Here is a 25,866-nt window from a genome sequence, read left to right as displayed (position 1 = left end):
AAAAGATGGTTCAAACGACTTCTTTTTATATATTTGGCTAAGAATTACAGCCATGAAATTTTCCATGTGAGAAAAAACAATACATAATCTTTTAAAAGATTATGAAACTCTCCAAGTATACCAATAGTCATCAAGAAGACCCAGATGACATATCATAATCCTCAGAAAGAAGTATGACTCATTAATAGTTTTTAAATTTTGAAAAGTGTGAAGTTTTTTCATGCATTGGTAACTGGTAATGTGCTCTGGAAATCCAAGATAATACTCAGATTCATTTCCTCAATGTGTGGTAAATTAACTGCTCCCCATCACGGTTGTCTTATTGTGCTTATATACGGTAGATTTAGACACCTAGAATTCACTTGTCTTTCATCTTTTAGAAATGTTCATTTTTCTAATGACAAACAAATGATTCACTCTACACATTTCCACTTCTTAACACTTCAGCTTGGACCCATGAATTTTTACAGGGGCAGGATTAACATGCCAGATATAAAATAGTATGTATTTGGTAGCAACTTACAATATAACATATATGGTAGCAAAGTACAATAGAAACAGCTTTAACTTTTGCATTGTCTTGAAGTATATCTTTACTCAGTCTTTTTCTGATATATCAAGATAATTAGAAAAATAAATACAAGGAAATTAGAATTTATGTACAATAAATCCAGGATTTAAAAGACTGAACCCTAACTCTTTTCAGGTAATTCAAACTTCTCATCTGCATAATGTTACTTCTCATCTGCATAAGACAACAAGGAAGATGACCAAAACAAAGTGCAGAATTAGCACAGCTGTTCTAATAATGAATTTATTCTACAAAAAATAGTGGGATCAGACATATAATTATAAATATTAAATGTATCTTAAATAATTCAGCCCTGACCTGCTATATGAGAGACACTTTGCCTCTGTCAGATTTGAAAGCCATTATTTTGACTGCTTACTCAAATACAACCTACAAGTATTAGAATATACTGGTAAATACATCAATGTATAATTCCTTGCCAGGTCTTCATTCTTTTTTATCCTTTTAAAACAAATATATACTTGCCTTTTTTTTAAGTGATTTGTTCCTGTCTTCCAACCAATCATCCATCTGGTCCTCAATTTCTTCAATAGAAGTCCCATGATCATATGATGGTATATATGCATTTGTTTCAGCCACAGTATACACAGGAAATTCAGATTTTGGTTTCTTGACTTTAGGTTTTTTTTCCTCTGTGAAAAATAAGAAGGAATTTAAATGACAAATTTTGGGAAAAGCATGCTTACAATATCTGCTACCCTCAAATATGTCTAAGAAAAAAGAGCTATTTGAGATTAGCAAATTTACACTCTGAATTTTCAAAAATACACTCTGAATACACTCCATTTGTTTCAATCTAGAAACTAGTACACTAGTAAAAGGAATGATAACCCCCATAAGCTTCATGTGTGTTAAGAGATTACAGTGAAAATAAAAATTATTCTGGATGGCCACATATTACAAACACAATATTCATGTTGCATCTAATTGTTGAAATATAAGTTGTCCATATGGTGAACATCAGAAAAAATCAGAAGCTAACTATTTCAGCCTACAAGATTTAAATCATGCACAATCTGAAATATGGGGCTAAGACTAAAGCATTTTTCAAATTATAATTATAATTCATATTTATCTTATAAAATACAATGCAAGAAAAGTACTAAAAATGGCAAATGTTTTCCACTTTATGTACTTAAAATATTCCTTCTATAGTATTGTTCCTTGCAAACCCAGTTCTTAATGTGTACTAGAACAGTATAAAGTATAATACAAAATAATTGAAACAATTTAAAAAAAAATTAAAGTCATAAGCTCTTTCAAGTTTCTAGAAAGATGCACACTTAGATTTCTAATTGAAATATATTTCTGTTCAAGTAATGAATAAGGCCCATCATGAACATGAATTAAGACTGGGATTTTGGTTGGTAAAGATATCTTCCATATAACTTCTCAAGAACATACTAAGAACGTTCAACTACGATTTCATATTATGTGCTCAAACCTAAGTTTTGATCACTCCTTTCTTCATTCCTCCTTAGCAATCCAACATTAATTGGATACTGTATTATGCTTAAATAAAATTTAAACAATAATGATTTTAAAAATTATTTAATGGAAAAATAATTCATTTAACTAGTTTATAGTTAATCTCCATCAATATCCTGGTTCCAATGGCTGGCAGAAGAGTCAGGTCTTCGAAGCCTTTTTAAAAGCAAAGATGGTTGGAATTATTTATATTTTGGGCAGAGGCCAAAGATAGGTATAAGTTGGGTGAGAGTCAGTGAGTGTGTTGATTCCACTCCCCTGGTGAGAGATGGGGTGAGTGGCTCCCTGCTTGGTGGGTGAGAGTAACTGGGCAGGGTGCTGTTTGTGCATTAAGTCAATGTATTGTGAGCGTGTTAGGGAATAATGGGGTGCTGGATGTGACCTCTCTGCGGAAGTGAGGAAGGGGTGGTATGGGCTTGAGGGCACAGAGAGCAAGTGCTATAGTGCCTGTTGGGCTCTCTTTGCCCATTTGTCAATTGGAGGAGGTTCCCCTTTTATACCAAGGAAGAGTGTGAGAGATGGGGGATGGAATGGTTGGCAGGGAAGGCAGAGGAGGGCGGTCTATTTCAGTAGGGTCGGATAACAGAAAATACACGATGCAAGGGGGGCACTCATGGGCAATGCAACCTCGGTGTTTAGAACCAGTTTCATTTTCTGCCCCCTTGTACTCCATCTCATTTACCTGGTCAGCAGATCTATGGTGGTCCTGGTCTTAGGCTGCTTTTAATTGTCAGATCAGCCTGATTTGATTTTTGAAGAGAAAGCTGATCTAGCTTGTATAACTGAGACCTGGCTGGGCCCAGAGGAAGGTGTTCCCATCTTAGAAACATTCCCAATGGGTTATTGAGCATGGCATCAGCCTAGAGCTCAGGACCGGGGAGGGTTGTGGCTGTTGTTATTAGGGATTCTCTGGCAGTCTCTGGGGCACAGCTCCACAACTGCTTGGCTATAAAACCCTTTTATTTAGATTGGGCTCAAGGGATCAGGTGGGATTGCTGCTGCTACACCACCTTCCCTGCTGTGTGGCAGCTTTCCTACCCGAGCTCCTGGACCTCACCGCAGGTTTGGCAATTGAGTTCCCCAGGCTTATAGTTCTGGGGAACTTCAATCTGCCATCTCTGGTGGTGGGGTCAGATGCAGCCCGGGATTTCATGGAAACCAGGACTTCCATGGGCCTGTCCCAGATTATCCAGGGCCTGACTAGGAATAGTGGTCACATACCCGATTTGGTGTTCTTGTCAGGGCAGTGCCTATGTGACACAGAATTGGTGGAATTTGGTCCCCCTGTCATAGTCAAAACACAGTTTGATGGCAATTAGTTTCTCAGCCGAACTCTTAGTCACTATTTGGAATAGAAAGGTGACTGAGACTCTGGATAGGATTATGCCCCTGTGACCTCTCCTCACTCATAGACCTCTCTGTCTTCTGTGGTAGACAGAAGAACGGAGGGGGGTGAAACAGATGAAGAGTGTCAGTATATAAGGTTTCACAAACTGGAATAGACATGGTAACAGGTCAGCCAATGGGGACTGTTTGGTGACCTAGATGGCTCGGAGCCTAGGCATGGCTTAGGTTCGATCTGTATATATATATATATATATATATATATATATGAGTGCTTCTGTGATTATTGATTCTGTACTTCTGGGTTCTGAGTTCTGGTTCTGGCTTCTGCTGTATGGTATTGTATATAAAAAAGTTTCTTATATAAATCAATCCTGCTGAATTATTTACTTGTGTGCTGGTTGGATTGCTGCAAACCCTAACAAAGAGATGTCTAGAGCACTGCTGACAGAAGACAAGGAATGAACTGGATCGAACATGAATAAGAGCTTAAGGGCAATTCATGCAGTGAAATGTAAATACTTCTCTGCACTAATTGCATCTGCAGATAACTGACCAACAAATCTCTTTAAAGTGAGCCATCTCCTCCTGGGGAAGGAAGAGACCGAGGCCCACCTGAGGGGGCGCGCTAAGGAATTTGTGAATTTTCTGAAAGGCAAAATTGCTGGACTTTGTTCCCAGTTAGATGCCAGCGTGGTTGCTGATCTAGTGGAGGTCCCTGAGGCAGGTTCTTGCCCTGTTATCTGGGAACAGTTTGATTCTGTTGCTCCTGAGGAAGTGGACAGGATCCTAGGGAATATGCTTGCAGGCACCTGTGTTTTAGAGCCATGTCCCTCCTGGCTTGTGAAAGCTTCTGGGGAGGTAAAAAGTGGGTGGCATTGATTAATGCTTCCCTACAGGAAGGGGTAGTCCCCTGCACTTTAAAGAGGCTGTAATCAGCCCTCTTTTCAAGACACCATCGCTGGATTCCATCCTATCAGGTGGATAATTTTCGACCTGTCTTCAATCTTCCCTTTTGGGGGAAGGTTGTTGAGAAGGGGTTTTGAGGCGGTTCCAGAGGTTTCTGGATGAAATGGATTATCTAGACCCCTACTAGTCAGGATTCAGGCCTGGATGTGGGACAGAAATGGCACTGGTTGCGTTATCTATGGTGGGAGCGGGATGGGAGTGGTGCATCCATCCTTGCTCTACTTGACCTCTTAGTGGTCAATTTGATACAATTGACCACAGTATCCTTCTGAAGCAGCTTCAGGGGTTGGAAGCTCTGTGCTATCCTGGTTCACTTCCTTCTTCTGTGGTCACTCTCAGTCAGTGTTAATAAGAGGCGAGAGATCCAGCCCTCATCCATTGCTTTGTGGGATCCCGCAGGGATCGGTACTCTCTCCGCTCTTATTCAACAGGCACATGAAGCTGTTGGATGAGATCATCTGTCACTATGGTCTGACATATCATCCATATGCTAATGATACCCAGCTGTATATCTCAGCCCATGGTGAGTTAAGTGATGCCATGATCTCCCTCTTGCAGAACCTGGAGGCTGTTAGGGGCTAGATGGGGAGCAACAGGTTGAAAATGAACCTTGGGAAGACGGGGTGGCTCTGGGTTTGGGGTTCTTTGGCCCATGGAGAATTACCACCTTTGGTCTTAGGTGAGATGGCATGCCCCAAATAGACCGTGTGTGTAATCTGGGGGTTCTTCTGGACTCGTGACTCCAGCTCAAAGAGCAGGTGGTAGTCGTGGCCAGGAGGACCTTTGTGCAACTGCGGGTTGTGAGCCAGTTATGCCCTTTCCTGGATCAACAATCCCTACTCACGGTCACTCGTGCCCGAGGCACCTCCCATTTTGATCATTGCAATGCACTGGGGCTACCCCTGAAAAACATCCGAAAACTCCACATGGTTTTGTGCAGACCTCGGTGTATACATGTATCACCTCTTCTGCGGGAACTGCATTGGTTATTTGCTTCCGGGGGCAATTCAAGGTGCTGGTTTTCACCTTTAAAGACCTTCATGACTTGGGACCAGGTTATCTGAGAGACCATGCCCACTAGAGCAGGGAGGCAAGGAATGTTACGGGTCCCGTCTCCTAAGGAGATACATCAGGCAGGACCCAGAAGAAGGGTCTTCTCTGTGGTGGCTCCCTCCCTCTGGAACATCACCCGTCCAGAAATTAGGTTGGCCCCCAATCTAACTCTTTTGGAAGCTCTGAAGATGTGATTTTGGGGACCTGGGGAATCCAGAGTGGGATGGAGCCCATTAAATGGCTGGTATGAATGTGTGCTTTCACCAAGGTAGGATATGGGGTTGTTATTGTTATTATTTTCTTTTATATTGTGCTTTTATGTCATGTAAGCCGCCTCAGATGTAAGACGTCTCACCATGTGCGAGTAGGCAGTAATATAAATTTTCTAAATAAAACATAAATAAATAAGATAGATACCATGACAGAGAAAGCTCAACAGAAGGGACCTAGAGCACATCCACTTTGCTAGAATTAATAGGTGGGCAACAGGGAAATAAATTCTGCAATAATCTGGTCACAACCTATGTAGGGATCTAAAGGTGACAACATCTACCTTAATTTGTACCTGGAAGCCCACTAGCAGCCAATGCAACACTAGTAACAGCAGTGTTATGTGAATGTATCATGGCATAGGTAGTAATCAATTTACAACAGTTCATTTAATGACCATTCAAAGTTATAACAGCACAGGAAAAATTGACTTATGACTGTTTTTCACACCTATGACTGTTGCAACATGGTCACATGATCAAAGTTCAGACACTGGGCAACTGATTCATATTTATAAGGTTATAGTGTCCCAGGGTCCTGGGATTACCTTTTATTATCTTCTAACAAGCGAAGTCAATGGGGAAGCCAGATTCATTTAACAATGTGTTACTAACTTAATAACTGCAGTGATTCACTTAACATCTGTGGCAACAAAGGTGGTAAAATAGGGCAAAATTAATTTAACAACTTCTGTATCTTGCTTAGCAACAGAAATTTTGGGGTAAATTGTGATCATATATTGAGGACTATCTGTACACCCCAAACTGCATGTGCCATTCATTGCACTTTAGACCACCTGAAAGCTTCTGAGTGCTCTTCAAGCACAGGGTGACATAAAGAATGTGGCAATAATCTAATCGGGAGATGAGCAAAATGTAAGTGACCATCATTGGGGTCTCCCAATTTAGGAATTTAATTCAAATAGAAAAAAAGCAATAATAAATGTTCATGATTCAAAAATTATGGCTTGAAATTGCCTAGTTTTTAAAATTATATTGGAGTCTAAATACGGTTCATCTCATTCAAAATTACAGGTTCCAAAACATTAAGAGAAATATTTTAGATCTCTTCATAACCAGGGAAAGAAAGAAGAACATGATTCATTTTCTATCTATTAAACTCTATTTTATTTTTGAGGCCAAATAGACTTTCTGGAACACTCTACTATTTGATATCCTCCAGATTCTTTGACTACAACTCCCATAATTCCTTAGCATTATCAATGCCAACTAAGGTCAAGGAAAGTAGAAGTTAAAAACAACTGGAGATCAGCAGGTTGCTTACCACTGCCCTTCCACACATCAAAACATGGATCACCAGAAAGTTTTATGGAAAACAGAAAGCTTGATTCTCAATAGATGAGGTTTCACATTTTACATACCCATGTTCTTTTAAGAACCCCTAACTTTTTCCCAGATAAAAAAACTGCATTTTATTTCTATGAAGTACTGTGATATGTGCAGTTGTTCATATAGTGAAATCAAAATCTGTCTTCCATTTTACTGTTGGATAATCCTAATTCAACAAGAACTACCACCTGAAGCAGCATGCATTACACAGATATACTTTGGGATGGTCAGTTCACTGTCATGGTAATCAACCTTACAAAATAAAATAAAGAAATAGAGATAACCCCTGCCAAGTCATTGTGAATTGCTTGCAGAAAGGTGAATCAAAATGTAATTAAATCAGACAACTACTTTAGTAGTAATTTATGTATTTATTAATTCTGGCAAAGCTATTATTAACCCATTTAATACTCCCTAAAATTTCACTGCAGTCCCATTGCTGCCCAGACTCTTGGGAATACTGCATACACCCATACAAAGATTCTTCTAGTAGCCGGTTTAGTCAGCTTCCAAAAAGCAATGGAAATATGGTTTTTCTTTGGAGATGATTATTCTGTGTTCCCTATATGACTAGTAGTCAGCTACCAGTCACATTTTGTTTATGGTTTTCATTATTTTGCTGTTTTGATTTGTAAATCCATCTAGAAATGTAGCAATATAAAAATACTTGAAATTAATTAATAGCCTGATCCCCTACTTTCCATTCTATAAAACAAAATAAATAAATATGAACCCAGCTGGGGTTAGATAGAAGTTGTATAAAGATAAAAGATAGCCATAATGAAATAAATTCATAGTGGAGTCTGCTAACATAGCATGTGTATGTCTGGAAACAGATAAATTCACTGGAGTAGTAGATAAATTTTGGGGACTATGAGCACATTTGGCATTTTCAGAACATATACTGTGTTTCTCCAAAAAGAAGGCCAGATCTTATTTTCTTTTGACCCCCGAAGAAACTGCTAGGCCTTCTTTTTGGAGATTCTAATTATTGACTCACCTCGCGGCGGTGGCACCAACAGCCCCACCCAGCAGGAGACTGCTGCTGGCCCACTTCTTCTGCAGTCACTTGCCATCACTCGCACGCATCGCCCCGGCCTCTATTATAACTTGCAGATGCCTTCTGGCAGGCATCTGAAGGTGACATGAAAGCCAGGGTAATGCATACAAATAGTGGCAAGTGGCCGCAGAAGAAGTGGGCCAGCAGCAGGCTCTTGCTGGGCGGGGCTGTCGGAGAAGGCAAGGCAGGTGTCGGGGTGTGCGAGGCCTGGTAAATAGGGCAGCTCCACTCCCCCATCCCCACCCTAGCTTATTTTTTACCTGTGTGCCTCGCCCACCCCCTGGACCCCGGGGTAGGTGGGGTCTTAATTAGGGCTAATTTGGGGAGGGCTTAATTTGATTGCATGCACTCAAAAACGTGATAGGGCTTCTTTTCAAGGTGTGTCGTCTTTTTGGAGAAACAAGGTAGCAAGTATATGTGTTTTTTTATCAGGACAACCTGGTCTACCCAAATATGGAAATGGAGCATACTGCTTCCGCTTTTGTCTTCAGCCCCAATCCGGGATCCTACTCAGGCAGTCGCTTTTGCGACAAACTATTTTTTGTGTGTGTTATTGTCGGTAAATATAAATTTTACATATGGCAGGTATACTTACAAAATAGCTGCTGTGGGAAACTGCTTATTTACTAAAATGGCTAATCAGAAAAAAATCCATTTCCAGAGCATAAATTAGCCTCAGATAATACTCTCTACTATTCTAAAAAAAACACTCTGGTGCTCAAAGGCATGGCTGAAAAATCTGCAATATTATAGTCTACTGTTCTGTTCTGCAAATTTCCAGATTTGTATTTTATAAGAGATTGTTGTTGTTGTTCAGTTGCTAAATTGTGTCCAATCCTTCATGACCCCATGGACCTCCCCCATCCTCCTAGTGTTTCGCCAAATTCATGTTTATTGCACTGATGCCACTATCTAACCATCTCATCCTCTTCTATCCCCTTCTTTGGTCTTCATATAAAAAATTATAACCTTTAAAAAAAGTCAGTTGGATATGAAGTCCAATGAACACTAAGGAATACCTGACGTCATCATGTTAAAGGTAAAGGTAAAGGTTCCCCTCGCACATATGTGCTATTCACTCCCGACTCTAGGGGGCAGTTTTCATCTCCATTTCAAAGCCAAAGAGCCAGCACTGTCCGAAGACGTCTCCGTGGTCAAGTGGCCGGCATGACTAAATGCCAAAGGCACACACAACGCTGTTACCTTCCCACCAAAGGTGGCCCCTATTTTTCTACTTGCATTTTTTATGTGCTTTCGAACTGCTAGATTGGCAGAAGCTGGGACAAGTAACGGGAGCTCACCCCATTACACAGCACTAGGTATTCGAACCGCTGAACTGCCGACTTTTTGATTGAGAAGCTCAGTGTCTTAGCCATTGAGCCACCGCATCCCTCTTGTTGGGACGACCCTCATGTTGCCTACTTTTTAATATGACAGAAATGGGGCAAACTGGAAAATCTGTAATAGTACTAAGAGGCAATAATACCTGCAAAATAATATTGCTAAGCATTTTATGATGCAGAACAATTACAGAATAAATAAAATGAGGAAAAGGAGAAATAATATTCACAGTTTTTATACATAGCAAGCAGTTTAGATATTGCAATTAAATAAAGGTGAAACAGAAAAATCTCAAAGGTTCTACTTCAAATTATCAAAGAACCACATCTTTTGTGAGTAAGTTACGCATAGCAACATTTTCGGTAAGTTCGTATCATTTTGAGCACATTTTATAGTGCTTAGTAGTCAAATCAATTTGGAACTATTACGAAGTTTATCAGAATTTTTTTCCCAGGAAAGCACAAAACTAAGTGATTACTATTTCTTCAGGACATTATATAAAGTCATATCTTTTGGAATTGTTAATATATTTGTGCTGTTTTATCCAACCTTATTTCTTACCTGATTAATTGATTTGAATGCAATAAGACAACAGGAATTCAGAAGTAATTTTGGGAATTTCATATTGCAGTTAATCTGATCCTTAGTAAACCCATTTTCTGCACAGATGGAATCTGACTCCATCTATAGAATTAGATTTCAGTTAGACTCCATCTGTGTAGAAAATGGGACATGCTGAGATAGGTGGAAAACCCACCCACCCCCCTGCCTCCCACACATACCATTTTAGAAAGAATAAATGCAATAAAACTGCACTAAAAAAAACTCACTCTGAAGTGTTTCCAGTTCAGCTCTTGCCGAAGCCTCTTCTTTCTCTTTTATTTTTGTTTCTTTATATTCTACGTAGAGTTGCCTGGCCTCCTTTAAGAAAAAGCAATGACATTAGCATTTCAGAGAGACCAACTCTGAAAGGCATAATGTTAAAGTTTTACACTTTATTTCAAGCCTGGCAATTATTTTCTTTAAAAAAATTAAAGAGTGAGATTTCTTAATAACAATGCAGCATAATGAAAACAAATTCTAAAGATGTATTTTAGCAACAAGCTACTGTGGTCCTAATTATTGAAAAGATATTGGATGAAATGGTTCAATTGTAGATTTGAAATGCAACATTGCCCACTAGTTTTTACAGTATGCAAGATATCCTATCAATTATCATTTCAACAAATCATCCCAGCAAAGTTCTTTGGTTGGCTGGAAATTAAAAGCACAGATCAGTCAAGCCACTCACACTTGCAACTGTGTAAGTAAATTCAGCAAAAACTATATATCAAACTGATATATCTGATGCATTTAGGATGAATATCTGACTAGAAGAAACGTAGAAGAAACCTTTCTGTTTAGAATGATGAAGATTTTCATAGTGCTTGTTTTACTGCTAATATATCACAGCAGCCCAAATGCCTCAGCCACTTAGCACTCTAATGGCCAGTTTTATATTTCTTTACCGTGAGTAGAAAATTATATTAAGGTTTCCTTATTAGACAAAGAATAGGAAAAAAAGAAAAAATTATTCACACACACCCCCCAACACACACACCAATGCATATATCCAGCTTTTAGTTTCAGCTGCAGTGAAGGAAGATAGCCTAGGGCAGTGATGGCTAACCTTTTCCAGACCTAGTGACCAAAGCATGCACGCACACCTGAGCCTTCAAAATGCAATGCACGTGCAGGCCCCGCACATGTGCCCCGCCCCCTGTGCATGCACGTTTCTTGCGCATGTGTCCCGTTCCCGTGCATGCATGCACGGCCATGTGCCCCCACCCATGCATGCCCCCACTGCCCCCCGTGCACCCATGGGGCCCCGCACGCACCCACCCACATGTGCACACAGCACCCCCACTCCCCTGCCTCCTGCGCATGCGTGGCAGACCCGACGACCAACTGGCTGGTGGGAAGCGCGCGTGCATGCACGGCAGAACTGAACTTGAGAGGGCAATGTGTGCCACCTGTGCCATAGGTTCGCTATCACGTGCCTAGGGCATTTGGGAGGGTAAATCCAACAGCAAATACAAGCTTGTACACAAATTACAAAGGTTAATACATCCATTTAAAATCAATAAGCAGTAAGAAAGAGGTAATTCTATCCTTGCAGACTGAGGCTTTCCTGCAACAGGTTATAAAATGGAATTTCCTATCATGGTTACAACAGAACGTTTGAATCATATGGAGATACTTGATACAAATCATCTCTTCACAAACCATATATTTCTAGCTACAAACAGAACCACAGTATATAAATTAAGTACAATCCAAGAAGAATAACATTGTATGTTAAACATTTGAGATAACAAGCTTAATGTTTGCTGTTTATATTTCCCAAATAAGACAAATTCAGCTATTTAGATGTATTAGCACTGTCTTTTATATAGCACTACTTTTCTGAATTGCCCGATATTTGGATATTTGAATATTTGGATCTGGAGCCTTAATTCATGTTATCAAATTACCAAAACATGATCAGAAATCAGTTTCTACAATGAGGTTTAGAGATTATATCAAAAGCACAAAACCAATAAGGCATGGATGCTTTGCTTGTGAGTTCAGGTTAGAAAGAGTTAATTGGCATTTAACTCTAACCCTTCTGACACTGAAAGCCAATATTTGATGCTAAATTCTGGAACAGAATCTATTACTGCTTATGTGACCTCTAAACATCAGACTCCAAGGGGTATCTGTCAATCTCAGTAGTGTGTCAATCATGGAGCAACTGGAAGTGAGGCTCAGATGAAAATGAGAGAATAGAAGAGAAAAACAAATAAAGTTTTCAATAATCAGAATTGGTAAAAGTTATGAATTGTTTGGGATTAATTGAAATTAAGGCAGCATGGCCTTCTCCAATTCGAAGAGACACTTGTTTGGCAGGCTGAGGCAAAGAGGCAGTCCTGGAACCAGCAAAATCTGGGGGCTGGGCAGGGGACAGAATGTATCTGCCCTCAGTGTGGAAGGGATTGCTATCTTGAATTGGCCTTTTTAGTCACACTAGATGCCATTTTAGGACCTCTTTCCAGAGCACGATACCACAGTCTTTTGAGACTGAAGGATGCCAAGTGAATTGAAATTAAAAGAAGCAGGATAGAAAAATGATACTTTTGAACTTTAATATTGGAGAAGACTCCTGGCAATACATTGAAGCCAAGAAAACAAACAAATAGATCATTAAATAAATCAACCTAGAGATACAATTAACCAGGATCATACTTTGAATGATTCAGGCCTGAATGTCAGCAGGGTGACTTTGATATTCTCTTTTACCTCAACCCATCATTCAGAGCTGTTGTGGGACAATAGGAGGAGGAAGGAATATTAGGTGTGCTCACCATCTTAATTTATATAAATAATAATAATTGATAAATAAATTATACAATAAATAAATAATGTAAATAATAAAAAGGATAATCAACAATACTAAAATCTAAGAATCAACACTGACTTGGCACATACAGTATATCACAGAAGTGAGTACACCCCCTCACATTTTGTAAATATTTTAGTGTATCTTTTCATGTGACAACACTGAAGAAATGACACTTGGCTTCAATGTAAAGTAGTGAGTATACAGCTTGCATAACAGTGTAAATGTGCTGTTCCCTCAAAATAACACACAGCCATTAATGTTTAAACTGGTGACAACAAAAGTGAGTACACTCCTACATGTCCAAATAGGACCCAAAAAGCCGTTTTCCCTCCCTGGTGTCATTTGACTCGTTAGTAGTACAAGGTCTCAGGTGTGAAGGAGGAGCAGGTGTGTTAAATTTGGTGTTATCGCTTTCACGCTCTCATATTGGTCACTGGAAGTTCAACATGGCATCTCATGGCAATGAACTCTCTGAGGATCTGAAAAAATGAATTGTTGCTCTATATAAAGATGGCCTGGGCTATAAGAAGATTGCCAAGACCCTGAAACTGAGCTGCAGCAGGGTAACCAAGACCATACAACAGTTTAACAGGACAGATTCCACTTAGAACAGGCCTCGCCATGGTCGACCAAAGAAGTTGAGTGCCCATGCTCAGCATCATGTCCAGAAGTTGGCTTTGGGAAATAGACGTATGAGTGCTGTCAGCACTACTACAGAGGTTGAAGGGATGGGGTGGGGGGTCAGCCTGTCAATGCTCAGCCCATATGCCGCACACTGCATCAAATTGGTCTACAGGGCTGTCATCCCAGAAGGAAGCCTCTTCTAAAGATGATGCACAAGAAAGCCCGCAAATGGTTTGCTGCAGACAAGCAGACTAAGGACATGGATTTCTGAAACCATGTCCTGTGGTCGGATGAGACCAAGATAAACTTATTTGGTTCAGATGGTGTCAAACGTATATGGCGGCAATCAAATGAGGAGTACAAAGACAAGTGTATCTTGTCTACAGTCAAGCATGGTGGTGGGAATGTCATGGTCTGGGGGCTGCATGAGTGCTGCCAGCACTGGAGAGCTACAGTTCATTGAGAGAACCATGAATGAAAAAACAACAAATTCCATTTTGGTGGGATGCCCCAACTGGCATAATTCTGAGGTACAATGGAGAAAGATATCGATTAAACACTGTTGAGAAGGCGGAACAATTCTATTCTACTGTTCTTAAAGAGAGATCACCATCCCCACGTACATCCACCGTGTTGGAGATAAAGGAGAGTGACAAGGAGAAGCAACCACAGCAAGAGATGGAAGAGCAGCTTAAGCAGGTGGAACCAGAGGCAGCAGAAATGCAGGGTGCTACAGGTGGTTTTCTGGAGGAGCCCCTGTTAGAGTCTTCTCCGATTTTGACTACAAGAGATGTGGCTTTGGACCTAGTCCGGATGGCTGAAGCTAAAGACCAGCGTGTAACTCGAGCAATTTCTAAGCAACTTAAAGAAAAGCAACAACAGGAAAGATCTAAGGTACAACAATACAAGAAGGGAGTCAAGAGTACTACACAAGAAAGTGAAGCCATGGGGGGAGCAAAGCCAAAGACTTCGGAAGATATTCGGCAATTCTGCTCGTCGCTTCAAAAAAGTCTACATGACGATTAAGTTTCTATCTTGGAATGTGAATGGATTGAATTCACCACAGAAAAGGAAGAAATTATTCACATATCTGAGACAATTTAATAATGATGTAATTTGCCTACAAGAAACTCATGTCAGAACACAAGATCAAAAATACTTGATAAACTCAAAACTAGGAACACACTTTATAGCCTCAAATTTGGAAAAAAAGAATGGTGTGGTTATTTATATAAATAAAAAACTGTCAGCTAAAATTATAGAAGCAGATGAAGGCGGCAGGTACATAGCAATTGAACTGCACACAGTAAGTGGCCAAATTCTAGTGATCGGAATTTATGCTCCTAATCAACAACAGGATCATTTTTACAAAACTTTGCACACCAAAATACTGCAATGGGATTATAGATCTATTTTAATCATGGAAGATTGGAATGGAGTAATTGACTCCAAATTGATAAAAAGAGCTTGGCGAAGTCAAGGATTAGACTACCACAGACTTTTTTTGACATGAAAGAAGACTTGGAATTAAAAGATATTTGGAGAATATATAATCCAAAAGACTTGGATTTTACTTTTTTCTCAGATAGGCATAGATCTTTTTCTAGGATTGACTTTATTTTATTATCAGATGATTTACTTGTCAAGACAAAAAGAACAAAGATTTTTCCAAGAATTCTAACTGACCATAGCCCAGTATGGATAGAAATTGAGATGGGAAAGATTGAGAGAAGATCATGAAGATTAAATGAAAATTTGTTTAGATATGAAAAAAATATAATATAATTTAAAAAGCAGATGAAAGAATTTTTTGAAATGAATTTGAATAAGGGTACCCCGATTGAAATCGTGTGGGATGCGAGTAAACCATATATGAGAGGGGTACTCATTCATATGAATTCTAAACACAAATTGAATCGACAAAAGAAAAGATCTGAACTGGAAGCAGAAATAAAGAATAAAGAACAGTTACTTATTAAAAATCCAACAGATGAAAGAATACGTGGTGCTATAAAACTTCTGAAAGATCAATTTCAAATGCTTATGGCGGAACAAATTGCAACAAATTTACAATATGCGAAGCATAATACATTTTGTAATGCTAATAAACCGGGCAGATGGTTGGCTTATATACTAAGGAAGAAGCAGAGTATACAGACTATTGATAGTATCGATATTGGAGGGAAAGAAATCTTTCAACAAAAATTAATTAAAGAAGTCTTTGTAGATTATTACACTAAACTATATGCTAAAGATGATATGCAGAATGGACTTATAGAAAAATATTTAGAAAATAAAAGAGTTACAAAAATTACCAACCAACAAAAGGAGAGAATGAATTATCCTATAACAGTTGAGGAGATTATTGCAGCAATTAAACAACTGAAAACAGCTAAAGCTCCTGGAACGGATGGTTTAACTGCGGTGTATTATAAAACTTTGCAAGCAGAAATGGTTGAACATCTTAGAGACTTATTTTGTAGCATACAACAAGGGGGTAAAATACCCCCATCATGGAAAACAGCTTACATTTCTTTGATACCAAAAGAGCAATCAGGTCCCAAAAAACCTGAGAATTATAGACCAATATCTCTTCTGAATAATGACTATAAAATATATGCAAAAGTATTAGCCAACAGGTTGATGCCAGTTATTCAAGAGATGATTCACGATGATCAAGCGGGATTTATAGAAGGCAGATATATGAAGGACAATGTAAGGCAAGTTATAGACTTATTGGAATATCTTGAGAAGAACAAACAGATCCCTGCAGTGCTGGTTTTCTTGGATGCGGAGAAGACCTTTGATAGAGTGGACTGGAATTTTCTATTAAAGACTTTAAAAAAGATGGACTTTGGGGATCAATTTATACAGGCGGTTTCAGCAATTTATCAAGAACAAAAGGCACAGATTATAATTAATGGAAGTTTGACAACAGATTTTAATATTGAGAAAGGAACAAGACAAGGTTATCCATTATCCCCATTATTATTTATTTTAACACTAGAGGTCTTGTTGAACACAATACGGGACTCGAGTACTTTGAAAGGCATAGTGATAAGGCAAGAGGACTACAGAATAAGGGCATTTGCAGATGATCTGGTTGTTACCCTAACACAGCCGATGGAATCAATAATCCAGATGGAAGACATTATAAAAGACTATGGTACAGTATCAGGATTTAGATTCAACCAGAAAAAAACTAAAATGATAGTTAAAAATATGACACAAGATCAAAAACACGAACTTGAAAGGAGGGCAGGTTTTGAGATTGTACCAAAGGTTAAATATCTAGGAGTTCAGGTTGCAGAATCAAATATGAAATTGACTCAAAATAATTATGAGGTGTTGTGGCGTGAAGTACAGAAAGATATAGAGACTTGGAAAAAACTGCAGCTGTCTTTACTTGGAAGAATAGCAGCAGTTAAGATGAACATTTTGCCAAGATTTCTTTTTTTGTTTCAAATGATTCCGGTGCTTAAAAGTGATAAACAGTTGAAAGAATGGCAAAGTGGATTGAATAAATTTGTCTGGAACGAGAAAAAACCGAGAGTGAAATTGAAAATTATGCAAGACGTTCCAGAAAGGGGAGGTCTTAAACTTCCAAACCTACAATTATATTATGAAGCAGCAGCCTTGACTCAAGTGAGTGATTGGTTTGGAAGGAAAAAGACTGGAATATTGAATATTGAAAGCTTTGATCTTGAATTTGGGTGGCATGCTTATCTATTCTATGAAAACAAAGTGGACAAAATATTTAAAGGCCATATACTTAGAAACTCCTTGATGAGAGTTTGGAAGAAGCACCGATTCAAATGGGATTACAAAATACCCCTATGGCTGGATCTTGGTCATATTATGTGGAATACAAATATAATGTCACTCGGGGGGGGGGGGTTATATAAAGAGGTTCTTTTTACAGATGCGGGCAGATGGCAACTGAAGACATTAGAGACACTGTTGGAGGAAGGGATTAATCTAACTTGGTTACAGTATAATCAACTTCAACTGAGGTGGAAAGAGGACCAAAAAAATGGTATAATGATGCATGAGGAGGAATTGGTTAGGCATATAAAAGAGAAAGGTCCAATGCATATTAAAAGGCTTTATAATGTTTTGTTAGAAAGGGATTCAGAAACTGAATTGGTTAAAGACTGTATGATAAAGTGGGCACAAAATTTTGCAGAGCCAGTGATGTTAGAAACATGGGAAAAAATCTGGGTTCAGAATGTTAAATTCACACAGTCGCAGAATTTGAGGGAAAATTTTTATAAAATGTTTTATAGATGGCATTTAGATCCTAAGAAATTGTCGTGCATGTACCCTAATGTTCAACCAAAGTGTTGGAGATGTGACTGCTTAGATGCTACATATTATCATGTTTGGTGGACTTGTAAGAAAGTGAAGGCTTTTTGGATAAAAATTTGGTGGGTTATGCAGAATGTTTTGAAGAAAAAAATTCAGTTTTCTCCACAATTGTTTTTATTAGGTATAGTTAAGGGTTTTACACTGGATGAAACAAAGTTCATATTGTATATGATAACAGCAGCGAGATTACTGATAGGTCAATATTGGAAAAATGAAGCTACGCCCACTATCGAGGAATGGATTTTGAAGATGGCCAGTTTTGCAGAGATGGCGAAGATTTCAGCATATCTAAAAGATCACTCACAAGAGACTTATGAATGGGAGTGGAAAAAGTGGATAGATTATGTGCAGAACAAATATCAAACTAGGAAGTATCAGATAGCTTTTAACTGAAAGTGTTATATAAAGATAGAAATATTTGACTTTTGTGAAGATGAAAAATTATATTGGGGATGGAGGGGTTCAAGTTTTATAAAAAGGGGATTTTGATTGGATTATATTCTGTGGAAGTCTGGGGGGGAGGGGTGGGTTAGGGGGGTTGGGGAGGGTTAGGGTGGTTAGCGAGGGTCGGGGGGGGGGAAATGGGGAGAAAATGTAATTGTAAAACTTTTTCAATAAAAAAAAAGAGAGAGAGAGAGAACCATGAATGCCAACATGTACTGTGACATACTGAGGCAGAGCATGATTCCTCCCTTCGGAGACTGGGCCGCAGGGCAGTATTCCAACATGATAAAAGACCCCAAATACACCTCCAAAATGACCACTGCCTTGCTAAAAGAAGCTGGGTAAAGGTTTAGTTTAGTTTAGTTTAGTTTAGTTTAGTTTAGTTTAGTTTAGTTTAGTTTAGTTTAGTTTATTGTCATTGCACATGGTACAATGAAATTAAATGCTGTCTTCAGTGTACATTATAACTATAAAAATAAAAACACAAACATAAATCCTTTACATTCTATATAATTGAAACTGAAAACCCAATATTGCAGTATACCGTAGAATTCAATATGGTTATTGCCCTGAGATAGAAGCTGTTTTTCAGCTTATTTGTCTTTGTTTTTATTATCCTGTACCATCTGCCAGATGGTAATAGTTCAAAAAAAGGGTACCCAGGATGAGTTGCATCTTTAAGAATGTTTTGAACTTTCTTAAGGCAGCGGGAACTATAAAGCTCTTCCAAAGAGGGGAGAGGGCAACCAATGATTCTCTGGGCAATGATGTTGATCCTCTGGAGTGCTGTCCTATCTGCCACTCTGCAATTTGCAAACCATACACAGTTGCAGTAAGTTAAAATACTCTATATGGTGCAGTGGTATAAGGTCACCAGTAGTTTTTCATTCAGTAGGTATTTCCTGAGAAGTCTCAGGTAGTATAATCTCTGCTGGGCCCTTTTGACCAGTGCTGCAATATGAGTATCCCAGGTCAGGTCCTCTTTTATGATAACACCCAGAAACTGAAAACTGGCCACTTGCTCCACTCAGTCCATTGATAAGCAAGGGCTGGATGTCTGATCTATTCCTTTTATAGTCCACTATAAGCTCCTTGGTCTTATTTGTGTTAAGGACCAAGTTATTGTCTCCACACCATGAAAGGTGATGGCTTGGCCAAGCATGTCTCCAGACCTAAACCCTAATGAGCATCTGTGGGGCATCCTGAAATGGAAGGTGGAGGTGCGCAAGGTCTCTTAACATTCACCAGCTCCGTGATGTCGTCATGGAAGAATGGAAGAGGACTCCAGTGGCAACCTATGAAGCTCTGGTGAACTCTATGCCCAAGAGGGCTAAGGCAGTGCTGAAAAATAATGGTGGCCACAGAAAATATTGACACTTTGGGCCCCATTTGGACATTATCACTTTTCTGTTCTCACTTTTGTTGCCACCAGTTTAGACATTAATGGCTGTGTGTTGCGTTATTTTGAGGGAACAGCACATTTACACTGTTATACAAGCTGTATACTCACTACTTTACATTGTAGCTAAATGTCATTTCTTCAGTGTTGTCACATGAAAAGGTATACTTAAATATTTACAAAATGTGAGGGGGTGCACTCACTTCTGTAATTTATTGTATTTCATTACAATAAATAAACCCAAAATCTCTTAATTGAACTTGATTTTTAGTGACTTTAATGGACATATCTGTTTCTAATCCTCCTCCTCATTATCACTATTCCATATCAATTTACTGAACTATCTCTTCACTGAAAGTTATGGGTTACAATCTATCATGCAGGTCTGAAGCGTGTGCGTGCGTTTGTGTGTATTGGGGGGGGGGTGTATATGTATGAAAAAGAAAAACCTGGATGAAAATCTTCATAAAAAGAGATTCAGCTTCCATATAAAGGCTGAGAATTTAAATGAAACTAAAACTGCTGCTGACTGGCCACATGTATCTCCCATATTAATGAACAAGCTATAGAATTGATCAGCATCAAAACTAATAAATCATTAAAATTATTATCACTTTACAGTTTACTTGAATGTCAAATAAAGATGTGCTAATATGATTTTTAATCAGTGAAAAAAATATAAAAGAAAAGCCTATCTTTCCTAATTATTTAATTCATACGAAACAATACAGCGAAATCTTTTCACTGGAGAAAAATGTTTAAGATAATCAAAGAACATAGATGATAGGCAGATAGATATGGACAGACAGACACACATAGACAGATAGATATAATTTAGAACAGGGGACCCCAACCTGTACGCTGCAGTCCACTAGTGGGCTGTAAGGGGTTTGCAACTGGGCTGTAGAAATGGAGCACACTCTCCATTTAAGTGACCAGCAGGCTCATGTGCTCGCCACTTACACAAATGGAGCTGTGCTCACACTTGCCGGCCGCGGAACCATCCCGTCTCCCCTCCCCTCCTCCGATCCACAAAGCTGGAAACCTTGGGAAATTCTGATTTAGAACCTCTCAGGCGCCAAAATATTTTGCTTTTGCATGCATGTGTATTTAAGATAAAACTACCAAGCAATAATCTAGAAACTGGAATGAGTGACAAGAAAGCAATCTAATGTTCTTCTATGTCTTTTATTCATTTCAGTAATGTTTGTACCAGTACTCATGGTAAGTATTATTTACATGTTTTCCAATACGTAACTTCAAAAACTTCATTTATTTTTATTTTAATTACTTATATAAAATTACTGTCCTGCCATTCTGATGTATATGCCTCTTTCAAGGTTAATTGTTTCATCTGTGTATGCTAAAATAAGAAACATAGTAAAGCTGTTCCAGAAATTCAAAGAAAAGTGAATGAAAGTTTGTGGTTTACAAATGAAAGGTACAGGAAGATGCAAGAATAGCTGAAGAAAGAGAAAACTTTCTCTCTACAAAGGAAACAATGCAGCACTACAATACAAAAAATATCCATCTTAAAACCACTGATTCATGCAAGTAAGCCATTCTATCAACATGCATTTTACAGAGCTTCTTTTCACTCTTTAGGATAAGATAATATGGATTTTACTTTTAGTAGTTGTATTTTACTTTAGCTTTGTAACTTATTGCTCTTTAAACTATCTTCTTTGCTAATAGTATCACTTCAGGATCATCAAATTCTCTCCAGGATCTATAATTCTGTTTTTAGTAGAACCTCCTCACAAATATATGCCATAGATGTTATGGAGCCTTGAAGATTTCAGAATGGTGAGCAGTAATATTAATACACGTTAACATAAATAAAATGTTAACTGCAATATAAGATCTGATGAAATGCTTCAAGTTTTCATTTAAAAATATCAGGAAGTATAAATCAATCTTATAACTCTCTATATAGCTTTCAAAATAAACTGCTTTCATTTTGTTATAATTTGCTTCCTTCCCTAAGAAATAAAACCAAAATCAATTCCTTTTTTTTATTGGAAGATTTTGGATTCTTTAAAGACAGACGTATTTCATTCAACACTGGATAAGTGCTGAGCTTCCCTGACATATCTTTACACATGTCAGGAGAATTCTCATTTTCCATGGTCAAAACAAGATTTGATATGGAGCAGCTTTTCCATTTCCATATCATTCTGCCAGCACAAGATTTTAGTGGCACCTAATATTTCATTAAGAAGACAATTTAAAGCAAGAAAAGACTACTCTCTCTTCAGAACAAAAATCTTGCAGAGATTGTATCCAGGATTCCTCAGCAATTCCTGAAAGTGAAAACTGGTGGTACGTGAGGTATAAATGCCGAGAAAAAGCTACATTTTGGGAAATTGAGTGGAAACATGATGCTTCCATAGTATACAATATCCATGTTACTAGTTAAATGTACGTGAAAGCTACTAAAATATATGAATCAACAGCTTTTTAGCACCAGATCCAGGATCAGAGAGTAAGTTTTCCTATTTAGATTGGCTAACAAAATGCTTCAGTAGTTATATGTACTAGAGTTGACTGTCCTGTTTGAGGCACCTGGGCAGTTTTATTAAGTAATTAATCACAGTAGGAAGACTTGGCATGATTCCAAGATACAACAAGCTATCCAAATAATTCAGAGAGAATATGACACATGCAAGTTGAATAATACATTGCAGAACAGGGCCTGCAGGAACATCCATGCCTTTGCAATGAATTCCTGTTTCTAGAGACCATGATTTAATAAATTGTTCTGTCCAGAGTCAACATCCTAGATTTAATCTTCAAAAACTAAAGAAAAACATAAAACACTCAGCTGTTGGGGATGAAAGATGAATGCCCAACACTACCAACAGGTTATAAATGTCGTTCATGGTAGGTTCATTCGCAGAGGACCTTTAACCATATGGTCGATCTTTTTGCTTAGTATGATATGCAAATTTATCACTATAGCTTGTTCAATAAAACATGCTTTAAAAAACTGACTTAGTATTACATCTGTATGACAAAAATATCTCTGTGCTAAACAGGTTATTTCTGAAAGAAAAAAATATGTCCTGACATCAGAATTCTGTTTAGAAATGGCATCTGGAAGTATGTACAAAACCAAGCTTTGGCTGGGGACATTTGGTAATATTCACATCAGCTCTCCTCACTTCAAAAATCCATCTTAATCTACTTCCTCCCATCATCCAAAAAATAATTAAAAATAAAGCTCTCAAAAATATTGTGCTTTGAAACTGAGCACCATTTTTCTTCTAACCCTAGAGAACAGCTGGCATAGCAAAGAAAAGGAAAATGACAACAACAGCTAACCTGTGGACATGCATACAAAACAGTTTTCTGAAGTAAAGTACCACCTTAATTATTTTAAGTGCCTTCATGTATTAGAGTTAAGGGAAAGGAACAGAAGGGACAAGAGTAATAGAAAATATTCAGATGGATAAATGACAAACAGATGTGAATAGCAGTTTTGCAACATGATTTGTGTAAATATATATTTAGTCAGTCTATTTAACAACTAATATCAGTAGATATTAAAAAGATACAGGCTGGGATCAAAAGACAGGCCTTCTGATTGCAATCAGAGAGTATATATATTTTCAAATCCAGCTTTGGCCCAAGACTTGTTTTCGTCTACATCTTCAAAAAATAAGATGGGATACAATAGTGCTAATCAGGGGAAGATGATGAAAACAGAAACTGCACTAGAAAAAAAAACAAATTTAATTGGAAGACAAGGAAAAAGTGCAAATTCTTGATTTCAAGAGTGAAGAATTGTCTCTATTGTTATCTAATATAATATATGTAATTCTTTAAAAGTTTAAAGAAATAAAATACCTTTGTATTCCATTTCTGAAGCACCACCACTACCACAACCCCACATGTTTTAATGAGGCATTGACTCAGACAGAATAAATAACTCGGTGATGCTGTACCCTGTCCGAGGGTAGGAGGGACTCCGAAAACATATTCTGATTTGACAAATTTAATATATTTAATATTTGGAAAATGTATATTGCCACCTACTTGCTCACGGTGGCTTAAGGTGACTTACAGGAAATAAAAACACAATATAAAAAAATAAAAATAATATAAAATAAACATAATAACTCCACACACTCATAACAGCCATTTAATGGGCTCCATCCTCTCTGGGTTCCCTAGGCCCCTGGGCAGAACCATGTTTTCAGGGCCTTCTGAAAGACTGATAGAATGTGGCCAACTCTAATTTCCAGAGAGATGAATTCCAGAGGGAGGCAGCCACCACAGAGAAGGCCCTTCTTCTGGGTCACACCAGATGTATCTCCTTTGGGGACAGGACATTCCTTACCTCCCCACTCTAGTGGGTTGGTGGCATGTGAATGGCAAGAAACGGTCCCTCAGACAACCTAGTTGCAAGCCATGAAGGACTTTAAAAGGGGACAACCAGCACCTTGAATTGCATCCAAAGCAAATCAGAAATCAATCTAGCTCCCACAGGAGAGGTGATACATGTGCACACCAATGTCTATACAAAACCATATGGGTCACTGCAATTTTCACCAACTGAAGTTTCCAGATACTTTACAAGGGCAGCCCCCTGTAGAGGGTGTTGCAATAGTAAAGACGGGAGATGACTAGGGCATGAGTGACTATGAGTAGGAATTGTTGGTACAGGAAAGGGTGTAACTGGCTCACAACCTGCCGTTGTGCAAAGGTCCTCCTGGCCATGACTGCCACCTGCTCTTTGAGCAGGAGTTGCGAGTCCAGGAAAATCCCCAGATTACACAGAGGGTCCATTTGTGGCAGTGCCATCCCCTCAAAGACTAAAGCTGGCAATTCTCCACGAACAAAAAATCTCAAACCCAGAGCCACTCAGTCTTATCAGGGTTCAGTTTCAACCCATTACTTCCAATCTAGCTCCTAACAGCCTCCAGGCACTGTGAGAGGGAGATCATGGCATCACTTAACTCACCATGGGCTGAATGTACAACTGAGTAACATCAGCATATGGATATTTCAGACCATGGTGACAGATAATCTTATCCAAAGTAGATGTTGAATAGCAGTGGAGAGGGTACCAATCCCAGTGGGACCCCGCAAAACAGTGAGCAAAGGCTGGATCTCTCATCTCCTATTAACACAGAATGAGAGCGGCCAAAGAGGAAAGAAGTGAACCAGGATAGCACAAACCCTCCCACTCCCAACCCCCAAGGTTGCTCCAGAAGAATACCATGATTGATGGCATCAAAAGCCGTCAAGAGGTCAAGTAGAGCAAGAATGGATGCACTATATCAATCCCACCAGAGATAATCAAAAAGCACCACCATGCCATTTCTATCCCATATCCAGGTCTGAATCCTGATTGGTAGGAGTCTAGATAATTTGTTTCATCCAGAAACCTCTGGAGCTCCCGCGCAACCACCTTCTCAATCACCTTCCCCCAAAAGGGAATATTGGAGACAGGTCTGAAATTATACAATAGGGTGGAATCCAACAATGGCTTCTTGAAAATAGGGTGGCCATAGCCTCCTTAAAGTGCTGGAGCACTACCTCCTCCTGTAAGAAAGCATTAATAACTGCCAAAGTCCACCTGCATGTCACCTCCCAGGAAGCTTTCACAAGCCAGGAGGGACATGGGTCCTGCCCACTTCCTCAGGAACAACAGGGTCAAACTGTTCCTAGATAATAAGGCAAGCACTTGCCCCCTGAGTCTCCACCAGACCAGCATCTAACTAGGTACGAAATTGAGCAATTTTGTCTTCCAGAAAATCCACAAATTCCTCAGCTTAGGTGGACCTCAGTCTTTCTTGTCCTTCCCCAAGTGGAGATGGCACACCTTAAAGCAGGTCGCTAGTCGATTATCTGTAGACGCAATTAGTGTGGAGAGTTATTTATACTTCACCACATGAATTGCTAGAAAGTAGGCCTTAATAACAGCTCTTACACCTGCTTGATCAAGTTCATCCCTTGTCTTCTGCCAGATCTTACATTTTTTTCAAAGAAAGACAAATCCTCTAATCTTAATAGAAAGAGCACTTCATAACAAGTCTGGAACAGCTGTAGTGTCCCTGTTCCTAGAGGGCAAAAATTCTCTAACCCAGCTTTCCCCAACACTATGATTTTTCTAATCTTTCAGCATTCCAATTCCAT

The 25,866-nt window shown here is 38.8% G+C and overlaps 1 protein-coding gene across 2 annotated transcripts in view; it reads right to left on the bottom strand.

Annotated features, from left to right (window-relative positions):
• The window catches only part of DNAJC1 (DnaJ heat shock protein family (Hsp40) member C1), a 113,736-nt gene that overhangs the window by 56,462 nt on the left and 31,408 nt on the right, over positions 1-25,866 (bottom strand). For both annotated transcript variants that reach the window (XM_034402170.3, XM_034402171.2), the window contains 2 exons: positions 10,297-10,387; positions 1,058-1,224 (listed from right to left, as the gene is read on the bottom strand). In XM_034402170.3, coding sequence (XP_034258061.2) covers positions 1,058-1,224; positions 10,297-10,387 — 258 coding nt within the window. The remainder of the gene's footprint in view (positions 1-1,057; positions 1,225-10,296; positions 10,388-25,866) is intronic.

Source organism: Pantherophis guttatus, chromosome 4, assembly GCF_059756535.1.
Source record: "Pantherophis guttatus breed Tessera chromosome 4, ASM5975653v1, whole genome shotgun sequence".
In the NCBI taxonomy this organism is placed as follows: Eukaryota; Metazoa; Chordata; class Lepidosauria; order Squamata; family Colubridae; genus Pantherophis; species Pantherophis guttatus.
This window is presented reverse-complemented; position numbering and strand designations above follow the sequence as displayed.